The 13,297-nt window shown below is 38.2% G+C and overlaps 1 protein-coding gene across 2 annotated transcripts in view; it reads left to right on the plus strand.

Annotated features, from left to right (window-relative positions):
• The window catches only part of Skap2 (src kinase associated phosphoprotein 2), a 148,713-nt gene that overhangs the window by 94,848 nt on the left and 40,568 nt on the right, over window positions 1-13,297 (plus strand). For both annotated transcript variants that reach the window (XM_051152371.1, XM_051152372.1), the window contains exons 7-9: window positions 5,231-5,355; window positions 6,225-6,288; window positions 6,620-6,754. In XM_051152371.1, the coding sequence (XP_051008328.1) occupies window positions 5,231-5,355; window positions 6,225-6,288; window positions 6,620-6,754 (324 nt within the window). The remainder of the gene's footprint in view (window positions 1-5,230; window positions 5,356-6,224; window positions 6,289-6,619; window positions 6,755-13,297) is intronic.

A 13,297-nucleotide genomic window follows, 5' to 3' on the forward strand; every position in this document is an offset into this window, starting at 1 on the left:
CCCTTCTTAGTTTCACATGATCCTGAATCAACATGTGAAATGAACCTTGTGTTTCTCCTCTTTTGAGGAGGAAAGTGGTGGGCAGGGCACTGTACCTGTGTCTTCTCGGGGCGCAGACTGCCTTCCTTCTCCCCTGTTAGAGAACATGCCAGGATTATCTACTGACAGCTACAAGTAGTGTTGGTCCTACCAAGCCATCCTAAAGACAGATCAAAGTTTCTTTAAAAATTTTTTTGTTTTATTTTGGATGTTTGGGTATTTTCCCCACATGTATGTCTTGTACCCCATGAGTGCCTGGTGCCCAGGCAGGTCAGATGAGGGTTCAGATCCCCTGGAGCTAGAGTTACAGATAGTTGCAAACCACCTGTGGACTCTGGGAACAAGCCCAGAACTTCTGGAAGAGCAGCCAGTGCTCTCAACCACTGAGACATCTCTCTAGCTCCTAAAGGTTCTTTATTACATCATGTTGTTGTAATTTTTCTTTATAAAATTTTAGAACAAAAGTCACCAGAAATTTAATATAACAAAACTAAGGATTTGTAGAAAATAAAAATTTTCACTAAATTAACCTTCCTCCTCTCTCACACCTCCCACAACTTTAGCATTGATAGGGGAACAATAAGAGGACATATCTCTTCCACTCAAACATTATTTCTGTGTGAGAACATCAACATCATATCACTATGACATACGGCTTGTGTGAATGAATTCTGGTATTTATAAGATTTATATTGCAATTTTGTTTTATATGATATGTGAAGGATATTTTATCTTATTCTAGCACTAGTAATTCTACTTTTTTTGAAATCAGAAAATATTGTTGTTTATAGGCTTTTGAGTCTTTGATATGTGCTTGTCTTTTGGGCAGCTTAAAAATCCATAAACCTAAAAGTCAGTGTAAATGTAAAAAGAAATAGCTGTCACTAGTGTCATGTATTTTGTTTTGTAGTAGGTCATAACCAACTGGTTTGTTTGTTTGCCTTTAATGTATTGAATTGAAATTGTGTAAAATTAAAAGAAAAAATTATATGAAATTAAGTTACTGACTTAATGGATCCCATTATCTCATTTCTCCTGGCAGCCTTCAGTTCTGTGGACATGAGACAAGGTTAAAGTGTGAAATAGAAGCTCAGGGAAGTTTAAGAGAGGGATAGACACCTCAGAACTCCCCAGGGCAGCAGTGCGTTATAATACAGAGAAATACTCAAAATGATGCTGGACTGTCAAGAAAATGCTAAAATGTGTTTAAAAGACATTGTGAAATTAGGAATATACACATCTTAGTGACTAATATTTTAGAACTTTTAGCACTTTGGGAAATGAGCTCTTGCTGTGTGTGAAGTTCCCAAAGCTAAAATCTTTTATTAGTCATTCATGGCTCTCAGGAAAAAAATTAGCATGACTTTGATTCCTTGATTGACATCTTACTGTTTTTAACAACCTGTTTCAAGTCACCAGATGTTCTTAAAGCTATCCCAGAAAGCATTGTTAGACTAATATATGTGTATATGCTATATAAATGCATACTGTGCATAATAGATACATATGTAGATATAGAAATGAATGATTATAAAGTGCCAGAGTTTCCTGTAGAGGAGAAGCTGGTGTAGAGGAGCAGGCTCCATTAGAGCTGTGCTGGCCATTTCATACCTTCTTGCCCCATTCTGATTACTGGGAAATGTAGTTACTTTTATGGTTTTTGTTTTGCAGAACCAATTGAAGGGCCTGTGAATTTTCTTGTTTCTTTAAACCTTTTTGGTTCCATCCCTCTATCCTACTTGGCTGCCTCTGCTGCCCGAGTGCTGGGGTTAAAGGCGTGTGTTTTGGTTTTGAGGCTATAATGCAATTGACTTAGATCACATTCATGTCTCATGTCTCCACCTAACTTCCCCCAGATCCACCTCCACTTCCCTGAAGCTCCGAGCTTTACACTCTTGTGCTGCCCTTGTGTTCCTGAGTGTGGGCCCACACTGGAGCCTGATTGACCTAAAAAAGAATTCACCCCTAATTTCACATGATTTTTTTTTTCTTTATGTGTAATAAGGTGAGTAGGTTTAGGTATTCATAACTTTCTTATAGTTGAAAATTGTTTTCAATTGAGTATTCTCTTTTTAAAAACTGTTGTATGTGTATGGGGTTTTTGCCTGCGCGTATGTCTGCACCTGGTGCCCCCAGAGGTCAGAGAGGGCATTGGATCCCCCCTCCCCCCTCCAAAGGAGTTGACAGATAATTGTGAGCCACAGTGTGGGTGCTGGGGATCAAACCTGGGTCATCTGCAAGACCAACAAGTGCTGTTAGACGCTGAGCCACCTCTCCAGCCCCCAGCTGAGTATTCTTTTAAAAATCCTGTATTTAATATTCACACATGCCTATAATGTGTTTGGATGAACTCTAACCCCCATTCCTTCCCCTCCAACTTCTCCCCTAACGCGTCATCACCTTTCCAACTTCATGTATGCTCTTTTCTTCCTCTGCTCTCTCTCTCTCTTTAAACACCCAGGAGTCTGTCTAGTGTTGCTTGCATATACATGGATGCCTGGGCGTGTACTGCAGTTGGCATAGCCTCTCAGCGCTGGCATCCCTGAAGAAAACTGCCTGCCCTTCCCCCAGCAGCCATCAGTTGCCAGTAGCTCCTCACACAGGGATGGGACTTCTGGCTCAAGCATGTGCATTTTAGTCACAGCTTTTGCAAATTCATGTGTGGAATGGCTCTATCTTGTCTAAAAAAAAAAAAAAAAAAAAAAAAAAAAAAAACTGTGTTGCTACAGATAACTACCCAGTCTGCTTCTTATAGTGTCTCCACACCCTCTTCCATGATGTTCCTTGAGCCTTGGCTCAGTGGAGATCCGGGATATAGCTGTCCTCTTTGAAGCTGATTACTCCATCCTCTCCATCTCTCCCTCCCTCCCCTGGTCCCCGCTCCCACCTCCTCTCCCTCCCCCTTCTCTCTCTCTCTCATATCCACCACTTATGTGTCTCTGCATTGATTGCCATCTACTGCAGAAGGAGCTTTAGCCAATGAGGGTTGAGAGATTCATATAAAGATAAGAATTTAGGGGGCAGGCCCACGCCACCGCGGTACCGACTCAAGGGCGAGGGACTGCGGATTTAACTCACACAGACACACATACACACACAATAACACAGTGGTCCCTTCATGCTAAGAGAGCAGCAGCAGTGGCAGCGGCGGCAGCAGCCTTTATTCATTGTTCAAAGAGCCTTCTTATAGGCAGCAAAACAGGAATGCCACTCGCAGGTGAAATCCCTCAAGAGGTGATTGTGCACAGGAGGAAAAGTCCAGAGGAGGGGAGGGGTGCGTTCTCAGAGCAGTAAACATGACTAGCTAACCAACATAAACACAGACACAGAAGCTGCTAGAAACAGGACATGAAACAGCAAGACAGACAGGCAGCCCAGTCAGGCCTGGTTCCTACAAGTTTATTACAATATTCATTTAGAAAAAGAATAATCCCAGGTTCTCTGACCTACACAGCCACAAAGTTTTGGCTTAGTTAATGGTACCAGGCATCTAGGCATTTACCTGGTTAAATAGTAACCACCCCTTGTTCTGCAAGTCTGCCTTTGAAAAGAATGAAATTTCCTTCTGTTTTATCTTTAAATTATTGCCATATTTTATTACTCATCTTGCAGAACACATCTGTCTTTGTGTGTGTATCTTAACATACTTCTAATGTTACCAGACATGTTTAAAGTGTTTAGCGTAAATTCGTTGGATGAATGAATACTTTAGTTTTCTATGAGAATGGTAGAAGAATTGGATGTGTTTAACCACTTACTGTTTTTCACTCTTCCTTCAGTATTTTTCCAGTTAGATATTTTACAAGCTATATTCTAGGAAGCACCAGATATATAAAACTGTTCTCTGGATAAAAGAATTTCATAGATGAGTGATGTTTGCTCATGCTGCATATTGAATTTTTCTCTTAGAAATTCAGTCAGTATGTAAATATGCTAAAGGCCTCAAGAAAGCCATATGTCTATAATGTAGACTCATGAAACTGTTATATTTTGGGTGTTAGTACTAAGGATGTCTTGTGCATGGTAAGTGATGCTTTGTCACTGAGCTACATCCCCAAGTGTACTGTGTTCAGCTCAGCAGAAGCATCTTAACATATAAGGCCATAGAACCTCCTGATACCTAAAGAAACACATAGTGAAAAGTGTCCTGGAACCCTTTATTTCTGTTTAGAGTCAGGATCTCCCAGTCTAAGCTGGTCTCAAACTCAGGATCTTCTTACCTTGGGTCCCTTGCTGATGTACAGGCACACACTTGGCTTATAATTTTCAAAGCATAGTTTTTTAAAGCTTAGAGTTTAAATATGGATTTCTTCAACCAAGTGAGGTTCAAAAAAATTTAACTGGACCAAATAGATTTTTCAGGCTTAGTTTATGTCTAACTCTTTTTTTTTTTTTTTTTTTTTTTTTTTCCCTCATTTGATATTTTGGGCACCATACGATCTCCATGGCCTTTAAAAAGTAATGATATTTCAGGTGCTATATTAATGTATTTAAGAAAAGAAGATATATATTTTATTGTTGGCCCTGCATTGTGGTAGCATTTCTGTACTTAACCTGAGCTCAGCAAAAAAAGGTAGCTTGTCCCCACTTCTGATTTTGGTGTTGTGTGTTAATGTGGGAAATAAACCTATTGCTGTGTAACTTTTTCTATCAAAATGGCACAACTGAATGACAAAAGTTAATTTTCCTAACTTCAGAGTATTAAATCTTTTGCTTCTGTTCTATTTTATTTATCTTTAAACCAATATCTGACCAAACTGAAGCCATCTTTCCTTTTGACTGTACCACATGAGATCCAGGTCTGTTCTCTCCAGTCCCATGTCCACCAACGGACTGAACAGGCTCTTCTTAGTAGCACTTCTGAGAGAAGGACAGCGCAGTGAAAAGGGAAGTCCAGCAAATTTCAAGTAGACAAGCCTCACCACTGGCTTTCTGAAGTTCAAATTTCTAGTACATTTTAAATTCTAGCACTTAAATTTTCCCCTGTGTATTTCCACGCTTCCTTCTGAACACCGCCACCATCCACACTCCTCTGCCTCTGGCTCCCTCCTACTTGCAGAGTTTAGAATTGCTACAGCACTCGACTTTGTCCTGAGAAGTGACAAAGAAAGACTTATCAGTAAGAGGTAATCGGGCATTTGTATTCACTGTAGTGAACGGAAACTCTAACTTTGCTTTTTATCTTCTATAGACAAACAGCAGAAAGGTGAATTTGCAATAGACGGCTATGATGTCAGATTGAATAACACCCTCAGGAAGGATGGAAAGAAAGATTGCTGTTTTGAAATCTGTGCTCCTGATAAGCGTATCTATCAGGTTGGAATTCTTATGTTGCCTTGAAATTAACTTGATAAGATGTTCTGATTTCATTTATGGAGATATTAACATTTTATTAAAACTGCCTTTCCTGACATGTTAACAATAAAAAGGCTGTTTTGTACATTGAACATTCATATAAAGAGGTAATACATTAATTTTTTCTCTGAACAGTTCAAGTGATATATCCTTGCAGAAGATCAAATGAGTCTGTAATTTATCAGTCACATCACATGTAACATTTTATGTCTACTTTAATAGAACTGTGTGATTTCCTAAAAGAATCACATAGCAGAAAGAATAAAATCATCAAAGGAAAAATATTAGAGTATTAATGCATATTGTATTGCTTAGGGGTGTGGGAGAAAATGAAGATAAAGACACATTATCAGCTCTACAATTCAAGAGCCATCAGCTAGGCATCAATATGGAATGTATGTTTAATAAGTTTTAAATATCTGAGATTGCAGTTGAAAGCCAGTTAATTAAGTTGTCAGGTAGTGTGTTGGAATCTGACAAGAACATTTTTAAGAAAACTGCACCCAGCAGTCTAAAGAAATTCATGGGTGTCTTCTAATTGTCAAGGGCAAATTTTGTTCATCAGTCCTGCCGTTGACATTGATGAAGAGAAGCAGCATTTTTCCCTGTGCAGCTGCCAGCTGCTGATCAGAGTTTCAAATCCATCATCCTCTGCTTCAATTACATAAATTTGTCAAAATTAACTGTACATTATAAGAAGCATCCTTGCAAGAACAGTACCCCTAGACATGAAAAGAATCACTAATGTTCTCAAGAAACGATAAGAATGCAGCACACCTTTTATGTTGTCATGACAATTTCAGTTCTTATTGTTTAAATTTTTTCATTAGTTTACAGCAGCCTCTCCCAAAGATGCCGAGGAATGGGTGCAGCAGCTGAAATTTGTATTACAAGGTAAGAGCATCAGCTGAATGTGTTTTCATGTTTCTTATCTATTAATTTAGTATGGGTTGGCTTGGGTTTTCACATAGCCAGCCATCCTGACTTCTGTTAAGATGAGCAGGAGAACACTGACTGGTATAATATGGTCCATTCACTTGGGTTGATGAGAGCATCTTCCCTTGAATACAGTTGGTAACGTTAAGATTCATGCACTTATAAAACCATTTTTAAAAGCTTTAAATTAAAAGAGTACAGTGGTAGCATGTAGGTATTAGTTTGTAAAGCTGTGTTCAGTTTCTCTTTGGCTTTCTTTAAAATTTGCTTCACAAAATGTGCTTTGAAGACATGGGATCCGATATCATTCCCGAGGATGATGATGAAAGAGGAGAGTTATATGATGACGTCGATCATCCTGTTCCAGTCAGCAGCCCATCAAAGAACCAGCCAATAGATGATGAAATTTATGAGGAACTTCCAGGTATCTGTTTTGTGGTGATGCCCTGAACAATATCGTGGCTCTTCTGAGTGTGTGTGTGTGTGTGTGTGTGTGTGTGTGTGTGTGTGTGTGTGTGTGTAATTTGTCATCAAATTGACAACTTGACTTGGAAATGGTGAGCTATTAAGAACAAAGACAAAGAAGATCTTCAAAACTCTTTTATGAAAAGGTTTCTGCTTGAGGCACTTCAAGTGTAGGGTGTACACTTAGGAAAAGTGAAAGGGACCTAAAAATGAGGCAGGTACAGGCCTCATCTCCTGGGACTTTTGGCTCATTAGCATTGTTTATGCTACATAATTTTTTAATTAAAAAATTGACTTGCCTTACAGTTTTTTTCCACCAACACACACATCTTTTTTTTTTTTTTAGTGTCTTGGAACTTCCATTTTGCAGAAGTTCTGTGCACATCCCATATGTCACCAGCCTTCTGGTCTGTAGTCCTCCCTGCTGGAGTACATTGCAGTATCAACTGTAAGCAAAGGTCTTTGAGGTTTGAGGAATGCTTCTATAATTTGTATTTTATCATAAATAGGAAATCAAAAGCATTTCTTACTTTTAAAGTTTAGGCCTCCTGGAGTGTTGATATACGTCCGTACTGTTACACAGCAGAATTACCTATTGGTGCCTTGACTGTATGGTTTCTAAAGCTGAAAAACAATCATCTGAAATTCTGCAGCAGTACTGAGAACTGTGTGGCTAACACTCTAGGTTGAGATTGCCCTTTGCCGGACTATTAAAAGAACTCTGTGGAGAGGAAAAAGAGATTATAAACAATGTGTACTCAGGGGATATTTTGCTCTAACTAGGCAATGTAGTACCATAATATAAATCTGTAAAATTGATTTTTAAAATACTTAACATGTTCCAAATTAATGCTCAAGTGTCATTTTCATTACCGTCAATAAAGCATAAGAACCAGAGCATAGACTTAGCATAAAAATGATAAAATCTGAGTATATTATTTATTAGTTCAATAATATTATAATAATTTCTTCATCTATAAAATATGAATAATATTGCTGGGAGAATCAACTGAGGTAATCCATCACAATGCTTTTCTTGTCCAAGTCACAAAATAAATACATCATTTTTTAAAATTTACTTATTTTTATTTTATGTGCATCAGCGTTTTGCCTGCATGTATGTCTGTGTGAGGGTATCAGATCGCCTGGAACTGGAGTTACAGATAGTTGTGAGCTGCCATGTGATTGCTGGGAATTGAACTCAGGTCCTCTGGAAGAGCAGCCAATGCTCTTAACTGCTGAACCATTTCTCCAGCCCCTAAACATCATTATTTTTTCATTGTCATACTTGGTGAATTCTGGCAAATGCTCATGTGATGTTCTGACCAAGAAAAATTAATAATCATAGCTATTGTAAAAAGTCCATGTGCATCTGTGAATTGTGTCTTCCCACCCTGCAGGAGGATGCGCAGCACAGAAGTATAATTTGGTGGGAACAGGGACCTGTGAGATTCCATTGTTTAGTAGAGTTGTATGTTTATAGCCCCACTTCCTGATCTATCCTAAGGAAGTGGCATCTGCCACAGCGTTACTTAGCCTTAGGTAAAGAATATCTTTGGCTGCTTGGTTTGTCACCATATCATGAATACAGTTGCTTTAGACTCGTGACAGGACTAAGAATGTCTGCCGATGTACACACTGAAGCATGGAGCCTCTCACCATGGTGTAACCGCCGTACACAGTTCAGCCGTTAAGACTTTACAGTCCATGTATTGTGTTACAGTTGCTGAGTTAACTGTTAAGTTCTGTGTTCCTTCAACTTTACTCTTCTCTTCCCACCAACCAAAGAAAAACTTTACTGAGAACAAAGATCAAATATACAATTGTTTCTATAGCAAAGGCTCAAGGAAGATCTTCTGTAAGTAGCTTGAAACTTTAGAAATATGAAACATCTTATGTGTTCCCTCACTACAGATGTTCTTCCTCATCATCCCTCCTCCCCCACATACATAGATTTTTTGGCCCAAAGCCATGTAATGTTGGAAATAACTGGTTATTCTTTAAGTAGTGCTACTTTTTTCAGTCGTGCTAGGAGAAATTTAAGCTGCTCTGAGGTTTCTTTGCCTCTGCCTGGGATCCCCCGTTGCTGTACAAAGTGACTGAGCTTGCTAGAGGCCGCGACTGTGCCCCTGGGAGAGGCGCTGCCGGGAGCAGCTGTGGAATGTCTCCCGCTTGCTGCTTCCCCTGTGTAGCCAAGAGCCATTTCAACATCTGCACAGTTCGGCAGCTTTGTCAAGCTGAAGCCCTCAGCTACAGAGGGGATTTTTCATAGGAGGCCCTAAAGTTATCTCACAGTTAGACGTTTTGCTCATTTAAACACCTGAAACTGGCAAGGTAACTTTAATTTTAAAAGGCTTCTCTCTTTTCGGGTTGACACTCAGCCTTGCTGCTCTCACTGCTTCTTTGAGTTTGAAATGTCTTTTGAGGTCTGTGTGATGGGAGGAGTGAGGACACATGGGGCATGGCTTCACACTGTTGGTCTGCGTCCAGTTCTGTCCAGAGAATGTTTGTCTCTGAAGCCCAGTTGGTTATGCTCCCAGAATTAAATAATAATACTATTTCAACACAATTTTCCATCAATTCCTTATTGTTGAAAACTAACCCTTAGTTGAAAGATGAAGCATACAGATGTATCTAAAGAGAGGGTGTAGGCTTCACCATGCTGCTCTGAATGCTAAACTCTTTGCTGAAAAAGGCGAGCTCTTGCCCTAGTAAGTAATAAACCTTCATTGTTTAAGTCTCAACAGTAAGAAGAAAACATTGCTTAAAATTATGGTGTAAAGTATTTCTTGAAAAGTGTTTATAATTCTATGGGACTGTAAATAGTTTCACAGGAATTGTTTTTCAGTTAGAAAATTCCAACTTTATTGCAGTGCTTTCTCTTTAATTTCTTGTTCATTAATTTTTAACTAACTTCATAAAAGAACAGAATAAATGTCTAGGTCTCTGTGTGTTTCGGGGTTTATACACGTGTGGAAGAGTTGAGGGAGGGTTGTTAAGGGCAGTCCGAAAGCTTCTGGCTTTTCAAGTGCCCCAGTGTTTTGCCATCTCTCTCTTTTTTTTTTTTTTTTTTTTTTCTGTTTTATTACTACTTATTAGCATAGGCCAGTTAGATTTACAAACATTATGATGTTACTATAACATACTTTTGCTTGTACAACTAATATATTGGCTAAAGTATGTTGAACTGATTGATGGTATAGTAATGAGCTCACCGGTTCGAATGTATGGTCAGATTGTTATTAGAAGTACAGAAAAGCACTTCTGCCTCACTGTGAACCTTGAAGGCAAAACAATACTTGGGAAATAGTCTTAGAAACCAACCTAGCTTGCTCCCCGTCAGCTTAGTGGGTCACCTGACCTTTTCCCTTTTGTGGCAGGAAATTGTATATTAACAACAACACAATTTCTGTAGGCATAGATTGAATAGAATCAGCTGGCTAACAAGAATGGTAACGCCCATTAGCCTATTAACTGTGCCACTTTCTGGGGAATTGCACTTGGAATGTCTCTTGGCAAGGGAACTAGAAGACAGAGGGCAGAATAAAGCAGGAAGACAAATTCCTTTTCCATTAACGTGTTTTGTTTTGCTTTTTTTTTCTGTATGTGTGAATTCATTTTTTTTTTTTAACGTTAATGACAGATTGGACTATTTGGAGCCAGCAGAGGGTGTTTTTATCCTGTGGTCACTCAATTACACTTTAAATTTATTCAGTCCAACTATCTGCATCTAAAATGGAATGTAAAGTAAAATGCAGCTATAAATTGCTCAATGAAACTATTATGTATATATAAAAAGGAACAGTGTTTGAGTACTTACATTTGAAGTAGTTTCCAGCAAGTGAGCACAAATGCAAGTTTAATCAATAAATAGTCAGAACCTCCCTCAATGCATTTAACTTTCTCTTCTTTTCATCACTCATATCACCAAGTTAATACCAAGGCTGTAGGACCCTTGCAGTCTCTAACACTAACATTGTTATTAGGCAACGTGGTCCTAACTTCAGATTTTCTCATTCTTTCTTTGGAATGCAGTGGAAAGACATCACTTCACTTTCACAGAACCACAGGGTATATAACATCTTGTATTGTTAATCCAAGAAGCCTGCTCGTTTCCTTGTTCTTAAGCAAAGTTACTGAATTTAGTAAATTCGTAATACTGTCTCCTAATTATGGAATGATAAATATATTGTCCCAAGTAGATAACTAGAATTTTAGCCTCATACTCTGCTGAGAGGATTATCTAAAGTTATCAAAAAAGGGAAAAATTCATAAATCACAATCACTGTGTATATATATAGTGCTTATTTATGTATCTACTCACATGCATATATATTTATATACACATATACACAAACAAATGCATAATACTTTTTTATTGTGCTGGGATTTGAACCCAGAGCTTTGTGCGAGGGCTCTACCACTAAGATAGACCTTGTTTGTTTGTATTTTTATTTTTGGTCACTGCAGATGTATTTTTAATCTTCTTTATAGTGTTTATTTTATAATAATGATAGGAAGTTTTGGAATACAGTTTTGCTTGCTGTTTTTTTCTACATTACTGTTGGCATTGCACACAAATTTCTTCATTATAAAAAATATATATTAACCCAAATACATATGATAATATATATAAAGCTAAATATTTATAAACATGCAAAACACAAATAATTCATGTTTGTGAGTTAAAATTATATTATCTGACTATAACAGGTAAGACTTTCACAAAACAGGCTCCATAACAAATAAGTATGTGGCCCAAAATGTGAGTAGTACTGAGGTTGTGAAACCTTGGCCATAGGGATGCAGTGGGCAGTGTTGCTTTATCTCCGTTAGCTTTTACATCCGTGCTATGCAGAGTTGCACCCTGATGTCCGTGTAAGAGTTTGCTCATGTTTATAGGCACAACATAGACCTTTTTAAGTATATAAAATAAGGTTACATAGGTGTTCATAAGTCTTCGGTTTCCTGTGTTTATCTTGTGTGTATATAATATACTCATGTACCATGAGTTAGATGTTTATATTTTTACAATATAGAAAGCCTGTTAAAACTGACTTTGCATATGTCTACCATGACACTTCTTTTCAAGGCATCCTCGTTGCTCTCCTCCTTCATCCACTGTCTCCTCTTATCTCCTGTGACCCTGCCTCACGTATCTAGACCACCTTCCAGCCTGCCTGTGACTAGCAGATTATTGCAGTCTAGAAAAGGGGCTTTGGGGGGAAAGACATCACTTTGCATCCCAGCTTTGCCCCTAGCTATGAACAAACAGCAAGGACGGAGATTGCGAGGGTGATGGTGAACACAGAAGTAGGAAAATGTGTCGTTAACTTTATTTATTGGCTCTTTTAAAATAAGCCTTAATTTTCAATTTACAAAGGAGGCGAAACTAAATTAGCAAATAGTTAAGAAGTCGGCTGGGGTAAGGTGGAGCTGTGGATCACTGAGGGCATGCAATAGAGGAGACCTGGGAAGTGACGGTAAAGGAGTGTTAAGTCAAAAATAAGGCTAGAACAAAAGGCAAGAAGCAAAGAGGTGACATGGCAAAGATAAAGTTATGAAAATAATTACAAAGGTAGCTTGATCTTTAATCTGTTAAAGAAGAGATCACAATAGATTTTTTTTAATCAGGTAGAATTACTAGAGAATACATACCTGAAACAAAGCTACAGAGAGTGTTCCAAAGCAAGGAAACGGAGATAAATACTCCAGTAGCCCTTCCCAGGGAAAGCTACTATGGCGATAGTAGATTCAGGTAATGTAGAATTTAAGATATAAAGTAAGAAGACCACACTAGAATAATAATTAATGATAAAGCTTTATCTGAACACACACACTTTAAATCAGTAATACAAAACTTAAAAAGACAAACAAATTCTACAAGTTAACATTCCTCAGCCACAGAGGGATATTAACACAATGCCCTTTAGAAACTGGCTGGCCAAGGAGGCAGAAATTTAGTAAAGATGGGGAAGATTTGAATCACAAAATTAGTGAACTCAATCTAATATATTTAAAAAGGTATGAGTGAGCTCAGCAAATAATAATGCATCTATATACTTTGAGTCCACAGAGAACAGTCATGGACACTGATTACCTATAAATTCACATTTTAAGTCTCAACAAATTCCAGTACATTATACATAGGCTACATTCTTTACACGGGTCTGGGAATGTGGCTCGGGGGCTGAGCACTTGCCTAGTAAGGCCCTAAAGTCTGTCTCCAAACTACAAGTAATAATAAAGATGATAATGAACAGTGAAGTTTTATTATCCAGTATTTATATTAAGGTAGTTAAAAAACAGCCTGGTTTTCCTACATTTGGAGATTGGAAGACAAATTTCTGAGTAGTTCATGAGTTAAGAGAAGAAATATTAATGGTAATATGTGGTTCTGAGAGAGAAGGAAAGTGGCCCAGATCAAACCTTTGGGCATCATGCTTTAAACCATCAGATGATGTGCTGATGGATGAACAGGCAGAACAGTGTATCACCTATG

Source organism: Acomys russatus, chromosome 10 (genome assembly GCF_903995435.1).
Source record: "Acomys russatus chromosome 10, mAcoRus1.1, whole genome shotgun sequence".
NCBI classification, from domain to species: Eukaryota; Metazoa; Chordata; class Mammalia; order Rodentia; family Muridae; genus Acomys; species Acomys russatus.